We start from the raw sequence: 25,552 nt of genomic DNA, 5'->3' as shown, positions 1-25,552 counted from the left end.
ATAGTCACATTGTTCAGTAACTTTCGAATATTAACTTAAAGCTAAGTGGTTTATAGTTTAACCATACATTACTTGTCAAAATGAACTTCTCTGCTGCCTTGATCGAACAGAGGTTGAAGCTGTTTGCTGAGGACAGGGGCTCAAATGACGGCGACTTGTGGAAGGAGCTTATCCATAGGGTTGCAGATTTGGTTCATATTGTCATCACAACACCCCCATCCACGTCCCTGACGCAGATTCTCTCCCAGTACCCAGCTTTCACAACTCGCCTCACTGTGGATTACTATAAGGTTGGTCAAGGGACCATCTGAAGCGATCTGGGGACTCTGAATTCCCTTATTATTTTTGTGCTGTGCCTGTTCGAAAGCTGGAAATGATGATAATGATAAGTATCTATTTTGAAATAGTCGATAGTTCTAATTATAAATGATGTTGATGATGATATTTTAAATTTTTTACTTTTCAAATAGCCGTGGCCCCAGGAAGCACTTGTTAAAGTTGGTGAGCATTACCTGACGGAGGTACCTTTGAGACGTTCCACTAAAGATTCAGTCATTGCTGCAGCCACAACCATACATCAGAAGGCTAGGTAAGACGTCTGTATGGATTACACTTGTTTTTGTATCACACTTTAATTTCAGTGTGCCCCACTGCCCCCGTTTATTCACAGGTGGAAACAGTACCTTTACATAAACTTGCATGGCATATCTTATAAGAATGACCTTATTTATCTCACACACACGCATATATATATAAATAAATAAATAAATATATATAAAGTAAATATAAATATATAAATATATAGATATATAAATATGTATAAATATATATAAATATATATATATATATATATATATATATATATATATATATATATATATATATATATATATATATATATATACTGTATATACTGTTTATATATATATATATATATATATATATATATATATATATATATATATATATATATATATATATATATATATATATATATATATATATACTATATATGTATATGTGTGTGTGTGTATTGGAGAATTACATTAAAAATTCATTATGATTAGAAAGTCTTTCAAGCAATTTTGAAACCTACCTATCCATAGGAAATGTTTCTATTCTTTTCTTCTACCAAGGTTTGGATGTTGTTGCACTGTTTGGTCTTCTGCAGCTGACCCCATTCCTAAATTGCCAGAGAAAAATTTGTGTTTTTAAGAATTTCTAGTAATATCTGGCACCATGGTTCAGTGACCTCGCGCATGCTTTGTAAAATTTTTCCTGATTTTGATCGTTTTTGGTATTCACAACTAGCATCTGCCATTAGTACTATATATGTGATGTTAATTTTACAGTTTCACCATTTCTCTTATTGATAATCTAGAATTTTTATTTGGACAGTGACCAAATCATGGAAATTAACTTCATAACCAATTAGCTAAATCGGAACTTCAGAAATTCAAAGTTGGTGCAAATGCTTTTTTGTTGAGCAGGCTGTCACGCACCTGACTTGTAGTTTATTACTATATGTTTCTTATTCATTTAACTTATTTGTTTTTCTTTGCTATATATTTCACAGCCTACCCTTTCCTTCTCAGTTTTGTCAGTTCTGCTTTTCTATTAGTGGCCCTTGGACATTTATGATAATGGTAATTTAAATGTGAATAATCTTGGCTACGCTAGCCAACTTCAAATGTGCCAGAACTATATTTTTAAATGTTAATCCATATCAGCCACAGATTTCTCGAACACTTTACCCTAATTCTTTTCTTACCCTTTCACTTTTTTTGAACATCTGTTCGGTTTTATTTTCTCAAATTATATTTTTATTCAATTTTATATATCTCAGTTGTAGTTTTTCTAAGTACAGGTATGCAGTTCTTACTTTTCTGTGTCTCGACCTTATTTTGTGAGACACCTTGGTATTTTATATCTCAGACATCAAAGTCATTTGTTTTCAGTTGCCCAAGTCCCATTTTGCATAAACATCTTAGATTCATTTCAACCGGAAACCCAAGTCCCATTTTGCATAAACATCTTAGATTCATTTCAACCGGAAATTTGATTTGCAATTTTCTGACGAAAACTACAGAAAATGATTGAGATTTAGTTACCTGTTACTTGAAAGTATAACGCAGTAGATGTTTTTTTTTTACTTTTTCATTCACTCATTCATTCACAGGAAGGTAAATGAAGAGATAATAAACAGTGGTATCTGGTGCCCTTCAGTGACTCCAGCGAGCTACCTACAACTTCTGGAGGAGTTTCGTGGGCTCTTCACCACCCGGCAAGCACACACCTCTAATCTCAAGAAGAAGTACCTCTCTGGTCTAGATAAGCTCTCATTTGCAGCATCCCAGGTAATCCATATGAGGCTTTCTCACAAGGAAAGAGTATAACAAAATCTGTTTTTACTGAAATCTGGGGAATTAAATTCATCTTCTGCCAGTTCTAGTCTTACATATGGTTTGTAATGTACATTATTTTTCGGTTTACTGTTTGTTGCACAATAATTAATTAGTTTTGGAATATTTTCTTGCTTTTGCAGTAAATTATTACAGTATTGTGTTTCAGATAATTCTGCATTGCCTTGTATCCTTGTCTTTTGGGTATTATTATGTTATTTCTCTCATTAAAAAACTGACAATCAGTTGGCGATCGTTTTTCCATGTATTTTCACGTTTGGCCATACTTACCGTAATTTTTAACAAGATAGTGACTCAATTTTTTTTGTACTTTTTAGATTTCTGTGATGCAAGACTTGTTAGCTTCATTGGGCCCTCAGATTGACGAAGCAGCTCGGGATGTTTCGAGGATGATGGCTCTTATTGAAGAGGTTAGTGTGTTATCAACTATAGTGATTATATACTTGACTATTCTTGTTTATTATTACAGGGGCATTGTGTTTATTTATTTATTTAATTTTTTTTTTGCTATATCCAGACTGCAACCTGCATCCTGAAGATCTGATCCCTACTACCCTATTTTTTTAGGGTCCCAACATTCCTAATTATCTTTGCTGTGGCCAACAGTACAATTTTCTGAAGCAAGCCTAGTTTGCAGTTTGTGCATCCAATCCTTTCCAGGTTTCTCCTGAGATCTGGGATTACTCTTAGCACAGTACTTCCATGATGACAGGTAGTAATTCCACTTCAGCTTGCTATAGCGTTCTTATTTCCATCTTCAGTGTTTAGTATTTTTCTTTTGTTTCTCTGCTTGTGTCCTTTACTTTTGTTCCCCATTGTATGGCTGCATCTGTCAGAGATCCTTTCCGAGTTTATTTACTAGAAGTGGGTCCGGTCTTGGAGCTTATGGTACCATAGTACCTTGATTATTTACCTCTCTTCTAGCACTTTTCATGATATATGGCTGTACTTCTGATCTGGTCTGTAGGCAGTATATGCTATTTTCTTTGTAGATATTCCAGTGCAAGGCCTTGGCAGCTGGGTCATTCCTCCTTTTGTACTTGCTTTGAGCTAATGCTTGGCTTTCACTTATGTTATGGTTGATGGTCTCCACATTCTGTTTCTATTTTCAACACAGGTGATGGTGGTATTTGGCTCTCTATTTTACTTTTTACATATTATATGCTCTTATGTCAACATCAACTTGACTTCAGTTTTCTTCTTGAGCTCTCCCCTAACTAGGCATTGCCAACCATCTTCTATAGTTACTGCCTGAGAGTGCCTTTGGCTGTGCACTTGTTTGTTTTCTTATTTCTCTTGTCATTGGCTTGTGGTCCTTTCCTTATTCTTTTCAGGCTCTTTGTTGAAAGAGATGAATTCCTTATTCCAGGCTGTTATCAACCATTCATCTTTACTATGTTACAGGTACAAGTTTTCTTTCCTTGATGTTGATACAGTTCCTCCACACTTGCATTTTTTGTTCTATGTTTTCTCCTGGTAAGTACAGCTTTGCTAGCCCTGCTCTTGGATGTAGTGAATTACTGATGGTCAAGTTTCTCATTGGCCAATGAAGAATTAGAGGAATTTATCCCTGGTGATAGAAATTCATTTCTCGGCATAATGTGGTTCGGATTCCACAATAAGCTGTAGGTCCCGTTGCTACGTAACCAGTTGGTTCTTAGCCACGTAAAATAAGTCTAATCCTTCGGGCCAGCCCTAGGAGAGCTGTTAATCAGCTCAATGGTCTGGTTAAACTAAGATATACTTTTTTTTACTGATGGTCATCAGTTTTTTTGTTTTTCTGTCCATTTTTCTAGGTCCTCATTTGCCCAGTTTACTATTCTTCCAATGTATCTTACCACTGGTACAGCCCATGTATTGATCGCCTTCATTATGTTTCCACCATTGAACTTGAACTGTAGTGTTGCTGCAGTTTTGGCAAAATATTTCCTTCTAATGTTTACTGGTGTTTGATGTTGTCAGCCTCCACGATCTCCCCTATATCCTTGAGGATTTTCTCATCTGAGAATTGCACTGTATCTACAACCACATTGCACTGTATCTGCAACCACATGTTCGTCAGTCAAACTTCGTTCTCATATCTTCAGCCAAGATCTAGGTGGCCTGTTCAAAGAAACCCAAGCTCTTAGCATCTTTTCCATATATCTTAATGTCATCCACGAACATTAAGCGATTGATAGCCATTCTTACTTTTCCTGGGGCCGGCCATTGTCATTAGTATCAATGGAAGATTCTTCATCTCTTGTTTACCTCTGCCAGCGTGGTTTCTGATGCAGTTATGGTTATCTTTTAGTGCTGTATGGTATTGGAAAGTTAGATTACTAAGTTGTCTGTAGCTGTGTATATCTTCAAGCAGCCACGAATGTAGGGCTATATTGAAGACCTTCCTATAGTCAATCTATGCCATATTTAGGAGTGTCTTCCTTCTCTGACAATTCATCATCACCATCTTATCCATTGTGAGATGGGCTTTGGTCCATTTGTTTTTCATGTGGCATCCTTTCTGCTCTTTAATTATGGTGTTTGTTTCCTCCTGGTAGTTGTGAAGCTCTTCACTAACAATGCCTGTTAATTTCTACATGACTGGCAGGCATGTGATAGGTCATACATTGTTCACTGCATTGCCTTTCTTTGGTCTTTTTATACTAGTGATGCTCTGCCTTACGTCATGTAATGCAGTTCCTTCCATTGTTCTTCACACTTGTAGATTAATTTTCCATCTATGAATCTGAAGTTCCTCCAGTAGTATCCCTGTATGCTGTCTGGTCCGGGGATTTCCAGTTAGAGCCTTTCTCAATTGATTTTTTATTTTCTTAGTAGTAAGGCTGGTCCCTAGTTGTTTAAATCTATATCTTTATTCATTCTCAAGGTCCAGTGGCCACTTTGCATTCTTTTTTTAGGTGGTACTGGGTTGCTCCAGATGTTTTCCTAGAACCTCCTTTAAAGGGTTTAGCCTCTGGAACTGCAATTTTCTCTGCTTTTCTGTGTTGTAATTGTCCATACTGTATAGTCTCTTCTGGTTTACACTGAGAGCTAGTCCTGTGTATGTTATTATTTAAATTATCATTATTATTATATAATTGCGTATACATTCTTAAACACTTAACTAAAAGACTGACTCAAGCCTTTGATCTCATAATTCATTAAAATACTTCTTGGAAAGAGTATTTATTTTTATTATGGATGAGTGCAACATTTACAATTAAGAAGGATTTCTTTATAGCTGTATTTTGTGTTTGGTGTTCATAGCTGTTCTGTAGCTTGTAGTATTCAGTATATTTAGTATGGTAAGATTTCATTGCCTTATTCCTCTGGTACTGTATTTTATTTCTGCTTCCTTAGGGCTCAAAAATATTCCTATTTTTAATCGTTTTCTACAAGCCTTATTGGTGACTGTGTAATATGATTTGTGAATTTGAATTTGATTTAGGACCACATTAAAACACAGGTCTCTTTAGAAAAAGGGATACCTAGAGCATCAGTCAGTATTAGACTTGTCTTGGTAATGGAAAAATCTTGAGACCCCTAAGTGTAATCAAATGAAATGTTTGAGTAATTCATATGGTATAATAATTATTAAAAGATTGTCTTTAAAATATAGAATGATTTTGTACCCAAAATCATACAGTATTATGGATTCTTAGCAAAACTTATTTCTCTTTAATACATAAGGCAGTACTAATGTAAATATTTTTACTCTGTCATCTTGTTTGGAGTCCACCTGATATTATTAAATCTTTTATTAAACTATCAACCCTAGTGGAGGATAAACCTGTATGCCTACCGAGGATAGTATATTTCAAAGATTGTATGAAATCTAATCACATACAAAAGGAATGTCTCTCCAGGAATCATTGGAAGTTGAGGCTCGTCGTAAGCTTGTGCAAGTGGAAGAAGAAGAAGCTGGTGTTCATGCAGCCAATGCTCGGGCATTGAAAGAGGAGTGCCAAGCCGAACTGAACCAAGCTTTGCCTGCCCTTTACGGTGAGAGGCAAAGTGCACTGCTTGACAGTGACATTTCCCAAGATAATTCCAGGGATACCTGGCTAGCTGTGTAGTGGTAGATGATGTGAAATTAGTAATTTAAACAAAACCAAGAATATCTACTTTGATGATGAAAACCTATTGCAAAAACCACCCATTTGTTATTTACAGCATTGTACACATGAATGCCTCTTCAGAATAGGAGTTTATCTTTAATCATTTTTTTTTTATCTTATGTATCCATTTTTTTTACATCTCAAGAATATTGCTTTAACCATTGTACATATTCAGGAATAAGAGGACTAAAAATGATGTTTTACATTAAAACATATTTGTCTACACCAATTAATCACAATTAGCCTTACTCCATGTGAATGGTTCCAGGTCGTACCATTTTAATAGATCTTGTAAAGAGAAATGCCCAACTGCTTATGTTCAGCTCAAGCCCCACTGACTCATGCTCCACTGGTAGGTGGGGTATGAGATGTCATTCCTCGTTGCTGACCTCTGTTTCGAAGAGTGTGGGGAAGGGAGGAGGGCACTAGGAGTTTTTGATTAATGGGTTTGTAGGAAAACATGCTTTATTGTAAAAATAGTTGTTGTTCTTATGAATCCATTTACCAAGAAATAGCTTGAATTGTAATTACAAAATAGAATTCTTTGAAACAAGAAGATTATAGCAACTTGTGTGAAGGAATGGATGAGAAGAAGGCTGGAAGGAGTCTGTGTCTGGAGATACATCATGATGGCTCTCACTGGGCAGAGAAGGCTTTCTTCAGCAAAGAGGAGGGCAAAGCAAGAATAGTATAAGAGCCCAAGAGCGAGCCTTTACTTTTACCAGAAGACTATCTTAGCCATGAACTGTGAGGAAAACAAAAGACCCACTGAAGACCAATGGTCCTGAAGAAGCCACCAGTGTTTCATCAACTCCCTCAGAGAAGTCAAGACCAGCCAATTTTACAGATACCTGTGGAGATGCAGACTCGTACAATGAGCCTAGCTGTCCGCAGACACCATAGTTTCTCGTGAATACTCTTAGGTGCTGTACACAGACCAAAGCAAACAGCCTGGAACTGGAACAATCAATACTTGCAGAGCTGTGATGTGAGTAATGGCTTCTCTTGGGTGATCAAGAGTGTGCACATATGTGAGTCTGCATGGGATCCAAGCCAACTGGATGAGATAAAGATGCATCTTGACCATACTTTTAGGCAGAGGGGGCCTCATAGGAACAGAAGAAGACAGTCCAATTCTCAGTTAAGTCATGCAAATGATGGCCTATGACAGAGGACAGCAGCAGATTCTTGAACTGTCAAATCAAAAGCATGGCAGAGGACATGGGCAAAGCCACTAAAGCAATCTATTTTGCTGAAGCAATTGAGTACAATGAAGTAGTCAGATACACATTACTGTACCCAGTGTGTACATGTTGGCAGCTTAGTACACAGGAGCAGTTAAATATATGTGGGCAGCCTAGTGTGCAAACAACTTCCACAGAGGAGAACCTTTACAAGCAAGAAGACCAGGAGGGTCTAGGTTAGAGATGACCAGTGTCTCTAACCTTGAGTGCTTGTGACACAGGGAGGCAGTATTGTGGAAGAGGAAGCCTCATCAAATAAGAATCAAGTCTTGAAAATTGTGGTTGTACTGCTACGAGACCAGGAGCTTTTGAAAGAATTGCACACTGTGGCCATGGATGCATAACATTTACACACTTGCTTTTTGAGTGTAGAGGAATGATTGATCCGTCATCCAGCCCACGCATGCTAGATAAGTCTCCTGAGGGGAACATTGTAGACTCCTACACGAAGGGCACCGGAAATGCTAGTCCTTCATGACAGTGTAAAAGACTGCAAGAATTACCATCCTTGACAACACAAGTATGCGGAGGCATAATTATGGTAAATATATTAATGGTAAAACTAGCGTAATTAGGGGAAGGCTGCAGACTGTAGTAGTAAAATACAAAATATCTTAATTTTAAGAAAATAAAATTGATATGCAATACATAACGAACAACAGAGAGAGAAGTAGTAAACAAACAAGCAACCTCAATGAAGATAATGGAAAAGGTGAAACTTATTCAAGAAATTGCCATTGTTGGGTAAAGGCAATAATTGGAACAACCAAGCAAAAATTACACAATAAAAGTAGAGTGATCTTGCACCATGAAAGTAATGGAGTCATGAATATGAAATTACTGCAACAATGAAACTAGTAAGTACTCACAGTAACAGTGGTGTTGATCTTGCCTTCGACTGGTAGGAAAAAATGGCTAAATTAGTGACAAATTCACTTAACTAAGCACAACATAAAATGAAAAAATAAATCGGCTAACATGCAAATAAAAATAAATGGAGGATTCCTCGCAGTAACAGGTAACAGCCGTGACAATTCTTGGAAGCACATCAATACTACCAACCTTGCATGCACTGTAGGACTTTCCATTCAAGACATGTCATTTTGGAATTGTTTGCATGGGATAAGGCTATTCATAGGTAAAGGGCCCATGAGAACAAAATGAGATATAAACGTTTTCTTGAATAATTGTACATCATGTTTTCCTCCTTAAAACAGGTTACTAGTAGATTTACATTTGCAATATACTAAAGCCAATCCAATATTTTTTACTCATAATTCATGAGTCAAACCAAAATCTTTTTATATACAGTACATGTACTATCGAGCAAAAACCGTTCTCCCACCATCCACCTGACAATGAAAAGCCAAATCAGCTGAACAGCTAACTGATGGACGCCCAGTAGATTTTACACCAATAACCACATATATGAGGAACTGAAGGAGATGGAAGTTCTGTCTTTGCACATAGCAGCTTCAAATACTGAACCTGAAAGTTCATACCGTGGACTATACTAAGTTTAAGCGTAAAATGTGCAGTAAAGAAAATATGCTTAAGAAATAGAAAGTGCTTAGAAAATCAGTATTAATGAGACAGTTTCTTATAGATTATCAAGCCTTGTCAACATAAGTAAAACTGCTCATGTGATCGATACACAAAACATTTCAGCAACCATTTCGTACATCACAAATAAATAAATTAAAACCTTAAAAAAAAAGACCCCCTTGAGGCTGTGATGGACCGCTCCTGACAAATGAAAAATTGAGTGCATCAGGAATGTCAGTCAGTGGAATGCAGTGTTTACGGGGGTGTTCTGTATTCTGCAAAAAAACATTTGTGGCAGCAAATATTACCGAAATGTTTGACTCACCAATGTTATTGAGGTAGTAACCACAAACTGCTACTGGTGTATCCTTGATAGGTAAACACTCATAAATTCTGTTAAATTTAGTTTTATTGCGTTAATTTGACTAAAATTCATAGGGAGAGTGGGTGATATGCACGATGGTCACTTGGGAATGAATGCCAGATTTTTTACGTAACTTAATGTTATATGAAATTTTAACGAAATATTATCACTGCAATGTGGGAGATTGAAATTCTTTAACCAGTTTGCATTGTTATATTTATCTGAAAAAAAATTAAATAATGATATAAGAAAGTAAAAAAGAAAAACTTGGAAGGAGAAAGGATGAAGTGAATGGGTTCTTAGGTAAGTGGTAGACACCAATCGCAAATGATTGTTCCGGTGTTGTTTGGCAGTTTCATTGGTAGTGTAAATTTGCAGCTAATGAAAATGCATTGTTAGCTGAATCATCATTTGCCTATGTAATTATAATTATTGTTAATGTAGGATACCATGGCTATGATAACTTATCCACAAGCAATGTTTTCATTATGTTCATAGTTTCTTTTTTTAGTCTTCTAGTTTTGGTTTAACATTAATTGATTGGTTGCACCGGATGTCATGCTGAAGATCTGTGCTGTTGTCTTGATCATCACAAGACGTGAACATCTCAAACTGAGATAGACTGTTGGAAAAGTATGAAGAGCATTCTAGGTTTAGCTTTCAGTCAAACTAAATTCCGTGAAGTTTTGAATTGCTAATGCAGGAAACTGTAATTTACAGTTTCCTGTAGTTGTTACTGAGTTTTCTGCAGTCGGAATTCAAAGCTTCATAGACTTTAGTTTGACTGAAAGCTAAACCTAGAATGGCTCTTCATACTTTTCCCGGCCATCTGTCTCAGTTTTAGATGTTCACATCTTGTGATGATCAAGACAGCTGCATAGATCTTCAATATGCCATTCAATGCACTTTATCACTCAACTTTCTTAAGGATTGAGAAGTTCTAGAATTCCTGCAATAATATATTCGTAGGCAAATGCTTTCAGAATAATGTCAGGTAAATCAAAATTATCAGATAATAACTGCATTCACACATTTGTATCAGACCCTTACTCTGTTATTTTTTACTACTTTTCTCCTTGAAACAATTACAATGTATATGTGTTATTTGCTGTTACAATGTATAAAGTAAAACCATGTTTAATAAACTATAAACACACAAATACACAAACTTAGAAAAACAAGAAAGTAACAGAGAAATTCATAATACAGGGGTACTTATATACATTATATGATAAATAGCTGATGACGAAAGGATAGGACAAAAGTAATAACACGAGGCTTGATAATCTTGTTCCTAATGCAGGGAAAGTGAAAAGTATTCTCTCTCTCTCTCTCTCTCTCTCTCTCTCTCTCTCTCTCTCTCTCTCTCTCTCTCTCTCTCTCACACACACACACACACACACACACAGAAATTAGAGAAAATGAAGATATAAAGCTTTAAGGATTCAGATTGATTATTCTGCTGTGCATTTAGAGCTGGATATCAGCATGAAATTCCAAAACCGACAAGTAAGGATGATTTCAACATGGGGGCATAATTATCACTAAACTCCTCATTCCATCTAAACTTTATGCATTAAAATGACGATGATTTATTTGTTCTGATTAAGAATACATATCACTGGACTGTAGCACAAGACGCAAACATCCTGTGCTCATCCTGCCATAGTTGTGGTAAAGAAAAGTAGCGAGGTGATTTGGCGTGACAGTTTTGAGGGGATGACACGGGGAAAAATGACTGAGAACCTTTAGGTGTTAGCGCCTGGCCTTGCGAAAATTGCTTCATTAGAATCTGTCCAGATCACAAAGGAAAATGTGGAGGTGGATAGTGGTGGTAACAAAGGCAAAATTCCATTTTTCCTTCCCAAGTGTTTGTCAGCTTTAAGAGTATTATGATGTTTCCTTTGGAGTTTAACAAAAGAGGGAGGGGACAGCAAACATAGAAATCTAGGATGGCTACTGAGGTCTTATTTCATTTGTATATTGTTTGTTGATTATGTGATGTTTGGCATCCCTAAATGTTTTTCATATTACCCTGTTACAAATGCAAGCGAGAAGAATTATTTCAAAGGTTGTCCTAGATTTCCTTTCAAATGCATGTTGGAGTCAGTTGGCCCTGAAAAGCTTTAAGTATCAAATCTCATATTATGAATGTATTCATTGTGAATGTGAAATGCCAAGAACATGATTGTTATAACAATCGGACTGACGTGGTTTTATAACAACCTATTAGATTTTCAGAGTTCCTACACGCTCTGAATGGTAAGTTCTTATATGAAAATCATATTTTCCTGAAATGAAGAGAGCCAACGAAAATGATTGTTAGAAAAATTTGATGTTCATGAATACTGTATATGAAATGTCGCTTTGACAAACGATGCTATACACGAAATTAGACAGTTCACTGAATCGTTTTGCAATTCACATTTTAACGTTTCACGATGCACAAGTGATTTCTAGGCCCCTTTTCAGATTTTGCCTCTAGTCTACTTGTCATCCTTCACCTTTGTAGATCGGAACGTTTGTTTTTGTGCTGTATGGACAAGCGCTAACTACGAGGAAAATGGCTTATTTCATGAATGAGGTAACAATCATTCATGAAATAAGCCATTTTCCTCGTAGCCAGCGCTTGTCCGTACAGCACAAAAACCATTCCTTGTCTCGATACTTGTTGGTATTCGCCTTTGTATAGTCATTTTATTAAGTGAGTTTTACTCGTTCGACTGAGTATCCTAACAGGTTTGTCGAAAATATAGTCAATTACTACAATAAAACCAAAATAGTATATAAATATATATATATATATATACAATATATATATATATATATATATATATATATATATATATATATATATATATATATATATATATATTTATATATATATATATATATTTACTACAAACGTCCTTTAACATCCAATAGCTCTATATATAAATAATGTTTCCATTATGTTATCCGAAGGGAATTTTTGTTGATAATAAGTTCGTCATCTCATGGGCTCAAACCACGGAAGACAAGAACTCAGGACTACAGTGACGCGCATTTAACCGACAAACTTATTATCAACTAAAAAGTTCCCCTTCAAGTAACATATATGAAAATATATTATTTCGAGGCAGAGCGAATATGGATATTACAGACGTTTGTTATATTAATGCTTGCATATGAATCATGGTGATGCCATAAAATTAATTATATAGTATATATATATATATATATATATATATATATATATATATATATATATATATATATATATATATATATAATATATATATATAAAGTATATATATATATATACATGTATATATATGTATATACATATATATATATACATATATATATATATATGTACAGTATATATATATATATATATATATATATCAATATATATATATATACATTTAATATTTATATACCATATATATGTATATATATATATATATATATATATATATATATATATATATATATATATATATATACATATATATATATATATATATATATATATATATATATATATATATATATATATATATATATATATATATATATATATATATATATATACAATATACATATATATATACACACACACACATACAGTCATACTCCAAACTTACGCAAGGTTAGGTTCCAGCACCCCTCTCGCAGGGTGAATTTTTGCATAAGTTTGGCTTGGTCTCTAAAAATGCTAATAAATGCTTATTTCAAAAGTTTAAACACTAAATATGACCCTAATCATGCTCCCAAACTATTAAGTTAACTATGAAATGAAATTAAAGTTACTGTAATTTCATTTAAAAGTTAGCTTAATACATTATATATAAAGAGAAATAAATGGTTGACATAAAAATTGAGATTTGGAAGAGAATTTCTCTCTCTCTCTCTCTCTCTCTCTCTCTCTCTCTCTCTCTCTCTCTCTCTCTCTCTCTCTCTCTCTTCTTCTTCCAACCGATCTATTTTTAGAATCGTCTCAACCTCTTTTAACAACTTCTTTATTCTATGTCTCTTTCTCTTTGATCTGAAATATTTTTCATGAACAAACAGTGTTTATATTTTGACTAATACAACTCTTAGTTATTATGTCTCTATGTTTTAGAATATATATTTGCAACACTAGCGTATTTACACTTATATATATACATATATACAGGTTGTGGCGGGATTTTTAAAACACAAAAAAACAGTACACAACACTCACCTGGTCCTCGGTTGCTGGAAGATGGAGTAAGGCGTCCATGGTCGCCAACACAGCATACAAAACCACACAAACCAAACCAAAACAGAAAAACACACGACTCACGAACATACAGCAACAAGAACAGCACACTTACAAGGAAAAACAACAACTCTGAATCAGAACACAAACAAACTGTTTTTGACAAAAAAAACGACTGACTGGCACTAGCTCTGACTCAAAACTCACTCCAAAACCGAAAAATCCTCACATATATTCCACAGACAGACATATATAAACAAACCAACGACCTCATCCCTCTTCCAACAATGAAGCACTCACTAACGACAATTACATCTCTCTCTCTCTCTCTCTATCTCTCTCTCTCTCTCTCTCTCTCTCTCTCTCTCTCTCTCTCTCTCTCTCTCTCTCTATATACACAAAACGTTGGGAAATGCTAAATACAAACAAATTTATTCATCCCTCTATAATTCTCCCCCTTTTAGCATTTCCCAACCAACACCTTTCACACTGCATTCAAATATATACGCAACACCCACGGATGCTCACTAGCAGGTCCTCTAGATCGTCGTTATATAGGCACGCAATCAATCTCTCAGAATCATTCTCTCTTCTAGCAACATTCAAATCCACATCTTCTCCTCCATTCTCTCTCAGATTCACGCTATCTTCTTCACTATTCCCACTCTCAATTTCATCCACAATCTCATCTATACCCTCTAACTCGTTCCCGAATACCTCCCCAATTCTTCAACTAACGCATCCCATTCGCTCATTGACCTTTCCAATTCTTGCAACGATTCATTCATGCTTTCAATCACTCGTCTATCATTGCTACGCTCTCTTACTCTTACACTTTCGCTCACCTCCAACCGTCCACTTACCCCTACACGTTCAGTCAACTCAGTTATATCAAATATATATGCTATACGTTCTATTCATACCATCCCATTCATCCGTATTACACGCTTTATCACTCATTTTCACTTTGGCACTCACACCCCTATCACACAACTTACGATCATTCCGTTCACTTACGTTCTTCCCTTTCTTACGTTTTCTGCCATACTCTATCAAAACAAATTGCTTCATGCACTCGTCAGTCTTTCCAGCAAAGCCCCCCTCATGCAACAACCCCTCACGTACATGCATCACACGCACCGCTTGCATCCTGGAGGATCCACCCATTTGAACCCCTTCACACTCAGTTTCCAGAATTCGCTGTCACAGTCACCCTCTTTCGTCTACATACACTTGATACATGCCCTTCCATTCCACATTCGTCACACTTCGCTCTCGGTTCTGAACACATTCTCGCATAATGCCCATTCTTACCACAGTTGCCACATATTACATTCACTCGGGTACCCCTACAACCATTAGCAATATGACCCACCTGTCCGCACCTGTAGCATTTAACCCCCCTATCTTTCGTACACTCCCTTACCAAATGTCCCGGTTGCCCACACCCGAAACACGCTCCCAAAGCCCACCTACACTCATTCTATGTATGTCCTTCCTTTCCACATCTAAAACACTTCGCTCGACTTCCACTCATCGACCTTCCCCTTTGTACACTACTATCCCTAACCCGTCCAACCCGTTGTATATATACAAACCCACCATTCATCCTCACTGGCACCTCCACATTACTTGCTCTTACACTCCTATCTATTACACTATCGGCCATTCTCATTGTGCCCCTCAACACTGCATCCCTAAAGCTTCCAAACTCTGGTACTCTCTCATCTACCCCAGCCCTTACACTTACACTTCTGCTCTCTTTTATAACCCTGTCAAGCTCATAATCTTCTACAATTTCCAAAATTTCTCCCCAAGTCAACCTTTCATTCGTCCATCTTTTCTTCTCCTTCCACTTCAAGTTCACAAATTCTCTAACTCCATCTGGCACTGTCCCTAACAACTTCCGTACTAACTCCTTACATTCATCTATCCCATCATCCCCAAACTTCTTCCTTGCCAACGTCTCCAGCCTACAAGCATACAGTGACAAGGTTTCCCCAGCTTTCATTCTTGCCTCATCAAATTCATTCTTCCTCTTATACTTAACACTTGCTTTCATACGCCTCGCTTGCTCAACTAGTCTAGCTTTCACCTTGTCATACTCAACATCTCCCACACTCATAATAACCCTATACATATCAAGCAAAACCCAGTCAAATATTCTCCTAATTCTCATTGCCCACACTCTCTTACTTTCCCCATACTTATCCTGACAAAACCTTTCATACTCCCTAAAGAAATCATGCACATCCCTACTTCCATAGTCATTATACCTTTCACACGGGGTACCTCCCTCACATACACAGCCTTTCTCACTTCTTTCTCACTTTCACTCTCACTTTGCTACTTTCACTCTGTCCTTTCATACCCTCTTCCGAATACAAAGAGTCCACTTCCGCACTTACATTCATCTTACTCATTACACTCCTCTTCCCCTCTTTTTATCCACTTTTATCCACTCACCTCCATCCACCTCACTATCACTACTGCCTTCACCCTCTCCTTCTTTCCTGCCTTTCCCACTTCCTTACCCTTCTTACCAATTTCCTTTCCCTTTCCCTTCTTCCCTTTTTCTTCCCCTGACTTATCCTTACTTTCCCTCTGTTCTTTCCCTTGCTTTTCATTCCCCTTTTCCTTACCCTGCCTCTCATTCCTCGTTTCTTACTTCCTATTCCCATATCACTTTCATCACTCACGCTTCCATTCACTTCTTCCTCCTTTTCTTTCTCTCTTGCCCCTTCACACGTTCCAGAGAACCTGCCTCCAACAGCCCCTTCTCCAAAAACACCCTTGAACATACCTTTCACCATTTCTTCCACACCTTTCATCATTCCTCCAACTTTTTATCCACCTTCTCTTCCATTCTCTCTTCTGACTCTTTCATCTCCCCTTTCATTTCTTCTTTTGCACTTTTAGCATTCCCCCATCTCCTCCAACTGACTCCTCAATCTCTCATTCTCACCCCTCAACCACGTATTCTCCTCTCTCAACCTCACCAGTTCCTCTTCCATCCTTCTCTTCAGTCACACTACCAGCCACCAATCTCAATTGCAGCTGCAATACCAGCTGCCCCACGTTGGGCGCCAAATATTATGTGGCGGGATTTTAAAACACAAAAAAACAGTACACAACACTCACCCTGGTCCTCGGTTGCTGGAAGATGGAGTAAGGCGTCCACGGTCGCCAACACAGCACACAAAACCACACAAACCAAACCAAAACAGAAAAACACACGACTCACGAACATACAGCAACAAGAACAGCACACTAACAAGGAAAAACAACAACTCTGAATCAGCACACAAACTGTTTTTGACCAAAAAAACGACTGACTGGCACTAGCTCTGACTCAAAACTCACTCCAAAACCGAAAAATCCTCACATATATTCCACAGACAGACAGCGCCGTAAACAAACCAACGACCTCATCCCTCTTCCAACAACCGAAGCACTCACTAACGACAATTACACTCGCTCCTCTCTCTCTCTCTCTCTCTCTCTCTCTCTCTCTCTCTCTCTCTCTCTCTCTCTCTCTCTCTCTCTCTCTCTCTCTCTCTCTCTCTCTCTCTCTCTCACAAAACGTTGGGAAATGCTAAATACAAACAAATTTATTCATCCCTCTATAAGGTCAAATTAGATCAATTTAAACTATCTGCTGTACATGTAAAGACGTACAGAGAATTAATAAGTTGTAAAAATGTGTGAGCGCTAACTATGAACGAGAGAGAGAGAGAGAGAGAGAGAGAGAGAGAGAGAGAGAGAGAGAGAGAGAGAGAGAGAGAGAGAGAGAGATAAGGGTTGTCCTTACGTGAAATATCAAGTTATATTATTTATGAATTATTATGGGAAGAGAGAGAGAGAGAGAAAGACAGACAGACAGAAAGTTATTCTTACGTTAGATATCAAAAGATGGAAATTCAGTAGTAAACTAACTATTAAATGAAATTAAAGTTACTGTATTTTCATTTAAAAGTTAGCTTAATACATTACCTTTAAAAAAAGAACTTAATACATTACCCTTAAAAAAAGAAATAAATGGTGTGACTCTCTTCCCCATTCCGTCGATCTATTTTTAGAAGTCTTCTCAACCTCGTTTAAAAAACATATTTATTTTGTCACTTTCTCTTTGTTCTGAAATGCTCTATGTCTCTCTGTTTTAGAAGACATTTACAGTTTGTAAACGGTATAGGTAAAATTAGATCAATTCAAAATTATCTACTGTACAGTTAAAGACATACAGAGACAGTACTGTAATATGTAGGTTGGCTAACTTCGAACGAGAGAGAGAGAGAGAGAGAGAGAGAGAGAGAGAGAGAGAGAGAGAGAGAGCGATAACAGTTGTCCTTACTAAAGAGAGTGAAATTTTTTATGAATTATTACGGACACACACACACACAGAATTACATGAAAAATTTGACCACCGATTAGTAACACCTCTTCTTGTCACGTTAACTCTTAAACGCCGAGCCTCTATTTACAAAAGTGTCTGCCATATGCCGGCGGGGTTTGGGAGTTAGCGCCGAAGTGGAAAGAAAGTTTTTTCAAAAAATCACAGCACTCTTAGTTTTTAAGATTAAGAGTTCATTTTTGGCTCCTTTTTTTTCATTGCCTGAAGTTTAGTATGCAACCATCAGAAATGAAAAAAAAATATCATTATCATATATAAATATTGGAATATATGACAGCGCAAAAAAAAATATTCATATATAATTGTATACAAATCGCGCTGTGAGCAAAATGGTTAAAGCTAATGAGCTATTTTTTTGTTGTATTGTACACTAAATTGCGATGATTTTGGTATATAACAAATTGTAAAACGATCAAAGCAACACAGAGAAAATATTACCACAAAATGATGCATGAATTCGTAACGCGCGGACGTAAAAAAAGTTTTTTTCAAAAATTCACCATAAATCGAAATATTGTGCTAGAGACTTCTCGTATGTTGAAAATGAAGGTAAATGATTGAATATTACTAGAATGTAAGATTTTTAGCTTACAATTGCATTTTTCGACCATTTCGGTCGAGTCAAAGTTGACCGAAGGTTGAAATTTTGGCACTTATCGCGATTTATATGAAAATATGTCAAAATTGATAAAAGCTACAACGATGAGTTATTTTTTGTTGTATTCTACATGAAATTGCGCACATTTTCATATATAAAACTTTATGTAACGGCTAATACAAAACAGTGCAAAAATTACGACAAAGTGACTAAAGAATTTCTGAGATTTTCAGCAGAGTTAGTGCGGACGTAAGGATTTTTTTTTTCAAAAATTCACCATAAATCAAAATATTGTGCTAGAGACTTCTCGTTTGTTGCAAAATGAAGGTAAATGATTGAATATTACTAGAATGTAAGATTGTTAGCTTACAATTGCATTTTTTTACCATTTCGGTCGAGTCAAAGTTGACCGAAGGTTGAAATTTTGGCACTTATCGTGATTTATATGAAAATATGTCAAAATTGATGAAAACTACAACCATGAGTTATTTTTGTTGTATTCTACATGAAAGTGCGTACATTTTCATATATAAAACTTTATGTAAAGGCTGATAGAAAACGGTGCAAAAATTACGACAAAGTGACTAAAGAATTTCTGAGATTCTCAGCAGAGTTAGCTGATGTTTTCTTTTGGGATAAGAAAGAAATTGATGGCGCATGCAGTGCAGCTGGGTCACGCTTGTAAACAAAACAACAGCGTGATCCGTGAACTCCCAGCATCCTTCAAGTCGCGTGATTTAAAATTTTTCGCAAACGAGGTCAAAAAGTATTTTTCCGCAAATATTTAAAAAAACTTTTTGTAGTCGACGTATTTTACGTCCACTTGGCACCCGATAGACAACTTTTGTCAAGGTAAAATACGTCCAGTCGGCGTTACAGGGCTAAATGACATGTCTGACAGCTTTTGCCTTCACCTTCTTCTTACGAAAGATGAGGAAATAATTTGTTTGTTCAAAATAATACGAATTTTGTAGTTACATTTTTATTATTATTATTATTATTATTATTATTATTATTATTATTATTATTATTATTATTATTATTATTATTATTATTTAATTTTATTAATCTCATTATTTGAAAATTAGTACTTATTATTAGGTAAAAATTTTATGTATCATACAGATAAAAATACCTGTATACATGTACCATAAAAATTCATCTCACTAAAAGCGAGAGAGAGAGAGAGAGAGAGAGAGAGAGAGAGAGAAATTATTACTTTTAATAATATTTAATGTTATTTAATTTACACATAAAAGGCTTAAAACTTATAAATTACATAAAAAAAATTAAACAAACACTTTTGCTAGGTTTCTCAGTGTTCACAAATGTTTGCGTGTCTGTGAAAAACTTGTGTATGACCATTAGTTAGGTTCCAATGAAAATTGTGTGTCTGTGAATTGTATAACTGAATCCCAAGTTCGAGGTATTACTGTATATATATATATATATATATATATATATATATATATATATATATTTATATATATGTATGTATGTATATATATGTGCAGTATATATATACATATATGCATATATATGTATATAAATACATATATATATGATATATCTATTATCTATAAATATATATATATATATATATATATATATATATATATATATATATATATATATATATATATATATATATATATATATGTATATCTATATATCTATAAATATATATATATATATATATATATATATATATATATATATATATATATATATATATATATATATATATGTATATCTATATATCTATATATATATATATATATATATATATATATATATATATATATATATATATATATATATATATATATATGTACAGTATATACTGTATATATACTTATATATGCATTTGTATACATATACATATATATAATATAAGCATATATACGTACATATGTATATATACCATATATATACATATATATTTATGTGTATATATATGTATATATATGTACATATATGTATGTGTGTATATGAATATAAACATTATTGACTGTCATTACTACTTTTTTAGTCTATATTTTTCAAACAGTAAAAGACAGTATTATAGGGTCATCCTATTTGATAAACAGGCATAGTGTATATGGGTTTCAAGTTTATTGGAAAATGAAATGTTGTTTTTATGTAAGTGTTAACACTGATAACACAGCTCAAAACAAGGATATCTGGACCAATTTTAATAAACACATGTCTTTGAATCAAAATTAATTTCTCGCTCATCTGCTGGTATGTTATCTTTATGTAAAGTTTACCATGAAAACATTCCAGATAAAAACTTACAATATAACCAGATGCTTCTTACTGAATTTCATTATTATTTTATTTTTTACGATTTATAAACTTATGGGTCATTATGAGTCGAAAAGATAAAAATGCAAATGGCACATTTGCCCAAAAAAATTAACCGAGTAATATCAACCTAATTTTCTAACCATTTAGGTATATAATAAACACTGGCATTCTATAGCAGTTTGTGGCAACTGACTCAGTAACGTAAGCAGATGGAAAATTTTTTCCTATATGCCGCTGTGAGCTGGTAGTGTGCAGATACCGGCCACCTCTGTGAATAGTGGTTTAGTCTGGTGGGATGTCTCAGTCCAACAAAATATATAAACTAATATTGCAGTCATGGTGTCCAGAAATAGATGCAGAGGTATTGCAGTCATGGTCTCCAGAAATAGATGCAGAAGTGCTTTGTGTATAGCCCTTGTGAACTTATTACTTTTGTTGATATGGTGTTGTATGGGAGGTACTGATCTCCTAACAACCTCATTCTCATATCTATTTAGATTTAGAATCAACTGCATACTTTGTTGTGTATGAGCAAAAAGATTAAATCATATGTTCTATCTTCCCCCTCTAATACGCGCTACATATGTGAGAGGTGCGAAATAATGAGCAGGGAGACAAGTACTGATGGCTTATTGATGAAAACGAGCTGCTTATAAAGTGGGATGCAGACGTCTGCGTAATTCGCAGAGACGGCTGGTACAAAGATTTACAGGTGACCTGAGGTCAAACTAATTCTTTACAAAAACAGGACAGGTTCATACAGAGAACAAAGTGATCAACAATGTCTGACACATAAGATAAATAACCTGTTACTTGTACATAAAACATGATTATTTAGAAAGACAACATATATACAGTTCACAATTATGATGATAAATATATATTCCGATTGACCTTAGGTCGATGAAAAGGCACAGCAGAAAACGGGATGTTCTCTACAGAGAACGTGTTGAGCAGGGACTTTACCAGGTATCTGCTGGGGCGATGAAGGCCCTCTCTTTTCAAGACGGAGAGGGTGGTCACCTTCCCTGGTGTCCTCTGCAGTGGTTTGTTGGGGTGTCTTTCTGTCAGGTTTCTGGGTTTTTTGGGGATGCCCTCGCCTCCTTCCTGCGACCAGGGTTGTTTGAGGGGCTGCTGCATCCCGCAGGAGATCTTGGGGTCTGCCTCCGTTGCCCCCCTCCAGGTATGCGGGTTTTAGACGATCTGTTGACACCCAGTCTTCCCGCCCATGGATGGATATTCGGAATGCCTTCTTGTTCCTTTCCAGTACAAGGAAAGGTCCCCTGTAAGGTCTAGTCAAGAGTGGGCATACGGCATCGTCCCTGATGAAGACGTGGGCAGCGGAGGACAGCCTGGGGGGCATGAAGGGGGGCGTCCTGTTGGTGAATGTCTTTTGGCAGGGGGCGAACTTTCCAACCCTATCTCGAAGCCTCTGCGTTCCTTTGTCATCCCTGTCCTCTGCAACAAGTTCCCCCGGGACTACCAGAGTCTCCCCGTAGACTTTTTCCACTGAGGAGGGGTGGCCATTGGCTCTGGGGGCGGTCCTCAACCCGAGGAGGACCCAGGGCAGCTGGTACTTAGTTTTCAGAGGAGCAACGAGCCATGAGGGGCGCCTTCAGAGACCTGTGGAACCTTTCCCCCATTCTGTTGGCTGTGGGGTTGTAGGTGGTGGTGCTGTGGTGAGTGGTCCCCATTAGATGTGCCAGGGCGGTTCACAGCTCAGACAGGAAAGCTGGTCCCCTGTCTGTCGTTATGTCATCTGGGACACCGAACCGGCTGATCCAGCTGGAGAGGAGGGTTTCCGCGCATGCACTGGAGGTGGCTTCTTCCATGGGCATAGCTTCGGGCCACCTGGTGGAGCGGTCGACGACTGTCAGAAGGTATCTGGCTCCTCCTGATGGGGGATGTGCCCAAAGTGTCTCTTTGGCTGGGGGAATTCGCCCACCCCCGATTCAGTGTGCCGTCCCACTTTGCTTGTCTGACACTGCGTACACTGTCTTTCCATATGCCATGCCAGATGAACTTCTCCATCAGCAGTCTGGCTGTTGTCCTTCCCGAGGGGTGGGATAGGCTGTGGATGATGTTGAAAACCAGCCGACATCGGGAGGTGGGTATCAGGGGTTGGGGGCGTCCAGTACTGACATTGCTCAGTAATGTTGATCCTCCTGAGCTGAAGGGCATGTCCTTCCACTTCAGCGACGTGACGGCTGTACGGTAGGCTGGGGTCTTAGGGTCAGCAGCTTGTTCGCGGGCAAGGTCCTTGTAATCGATCCCGAGCTGTACAGAATCAATCTCGATCCTTGAGAGGGCGTCGGCTACCGGGTTCTTCCTGCCGGGGAGATATTTGATGGAGCAGGTGAACTCTGCGATGACTGCGAGGTGCTGCTGGTGCCTAGAGGACCATGCATTGCACAGCTTCGTGAAGGTGTGGACCAGCGGCTGGTGGTCGGTCCAAATTGTGAAGGGCATCCCCTCCAGGAGGAACTTGAAGTGCTGTACCACCTGGTATGCTGCAAGGAGTTCTCAGCCGAAGGTGCTGTAGTGGGACTAGGCGGGGTTTAGCCTCCTATTGAAGAAGGCGATGGGCTGATGGGTCCCTATGATGACCTGTTCCAGGATGGCTCCGCAGGTGACATTGCTGGCGTCCATCGTCAGCTGGAGGGGAGCGCTTGGGTCCTGGTGGGCCAAAGATGTTGCTTTGGCGAGGGCGGCCTTCGTCAGGAGGAAAGCCTTCTACTGGTCGGGGCCCCGCACTAAGGTCTTTGGACGTCCCTTCAGGACCTCCGTTAGGGGGGCATGGTGTAAGCAATCCCCGGGATGAATCTTCTGTAGTAGATGACCATCCTGAGGAATTCTTGTACGGCCCTGATGGAGGTAGGGGTGGGGAACTTCTCAACGGCTTCAACCTTCGACGACATTGGGTGGACTCCTTCTGGGGATATCTCGTGGCCCAGGAACTCCACCCTCTCGACACCGAAGGTGCATTTGTCAAACCTGACGACGAGGCCACTTTCCTGCAGGCGCTGCAGGACCTTCTGGATGTGTCGCAGGTGTTCCTCCCGGGATCTGGAAAAGAATTGGATATCATCGATGTAGCAGACGTAGAAGTCCAGGTCCCCCAAGATGCTGTCCATCAGGCTCTGGAAGGTTGCGCCCGTGTTCCTCAGGCCGAAGGTGGAGAGGCGAAGATGTAGGACCCAAAGGGTGTGACGATGGCGGTTTTGGGGATGTCCTCCGGCGCTACTAGGACCTGAAAATAAGATTTTAGTAGGTCCATTTTGGAGAATATCCTGGCCCCGTGGAAAGGGGCCATCAGGTCCTGCATGTTCGGCAGGGGATAGTGGTCTGGTTCTGTTGCCAGGTTCAGCCGCCTGTAGTAGCTGCAGGGCCTCCAGGTGCTGTCCGCTTTCTGCACCATGTGAAGAGGGGAGGCCCACGGGCTGGGAGCCTTTTTGCATATGCCCATCTTTCCATCTCTGCGAAGGCCTTTTTGGCCTCCTGAAGGCGCTGCGGGGGAAGCCATTGGAACTTCGCGTGCATCGGGGGTCCCTTTGTCTTGATATAGTGGTATATCCTGTGTTTAGCAGGAGTCCCGGTCATCTCCCTGGGGCCTGGCGACAAGGGCAGGGACTGGCAGGACTGGGTGTCCAGTAGGCATTTGCGGCCGATGTCGACTGCTAGACTGAAGTGGGCGAGGAAATCCACCCCCAGGAATGGAGTCCTGACATCCACGATGATGAACTCCCAGCTGTACTTCCGGCCAAGGATGGAGATCGACAGGAGCTTGGTGCCGTAGGAGAGGACCTATTTTCGGCCGCCAGGCAGGTAGTCCTGGGTCCAGCAGTTGTCTGCTGTCCTCTCCTGAAGGTGGAAACACCAAACCCATGGCTCCAGTGTCGACCAACATCATCCTGTCGGAAATCGCGTCGCGAATGTAGAACCCTAATGGTAAGGGGCCCCTGGGTATTTTTGTTGTTGCTGCCACAGCAGCCTGTGGGGTTGTTTGCCGCCTCCTCTGTTTTTTTGAAAGGAAGAATGGGCAGGGGGCTTTGCACCTCCAGGCGGCTCTCCCGAACCTTCGGTGGAAGTAGCATAGCCCCGGCCCCTCCCTCTTCTGCTGGTGGGACGACCTTTTCTGCTCAACGGAGTTGACGGGCTCCGTGGTGGGGTCTTCCGGCAGGAAGCAGTTGGCAGAGTGTGCAGGCGTGGTCGCCTGCTTGGCCACCTTCGTGGAGTCCGTCAGCTGCTGCGCCAACCTGATTAGGTCCTCGACCGGCAGGGTTTACGCGTCCGTGATCTCCCCACGGACCTCTGGCAGTAGCTGCCGCA

At 38.2% G+C, this 25,552-nt stretch overlaps 1 protein-coding gene across 1 annotated transcript in view; it reads left to right on the top strand.

The window, feature by feature from the left end:
- Nucleotides 1-25,552, top strand: part of LOC136849390 (dynein axonemal heavy chain 7-like) — a 270,971-nt gene that overhangs the window by 151,839 nt on the left and 93,580 nt on the right. The window contains 5 exon segments of the mRNA XM_067122742.1: nt 111-290; nt 471-589; nt 2,180-2,357; nt 2,741-2,833; nt 6,272-6,407. Coding sequence (XP_066978843.1) covers nt 111-290; nt 471-589; nt 2,180-2,357; nt 2,741-2,833; nt 6,272-6,407 — 706 coding nt within the window.

This window comes from Macrobrachium rosenbergii, chromosome 21 (genome assembly GCF_040412425.1).
Source record: "Macrobrachium rosenbergii isolate ZJJX-2024 chromosome 21, ASM4041242v1, whole genome shotgun sequence".
Lineage (NCBI taxonomy): Eukaryota > Metazoa > Arthropoda > Malacostraca > Decapoda > Palaemonidae > Macrobrachium > Macrobrachium rosenbergii.
Note: the sequence above shows the minus strand (reverse complement) of the source record. Positions and strands in the feature narration are given on the sequence as shown.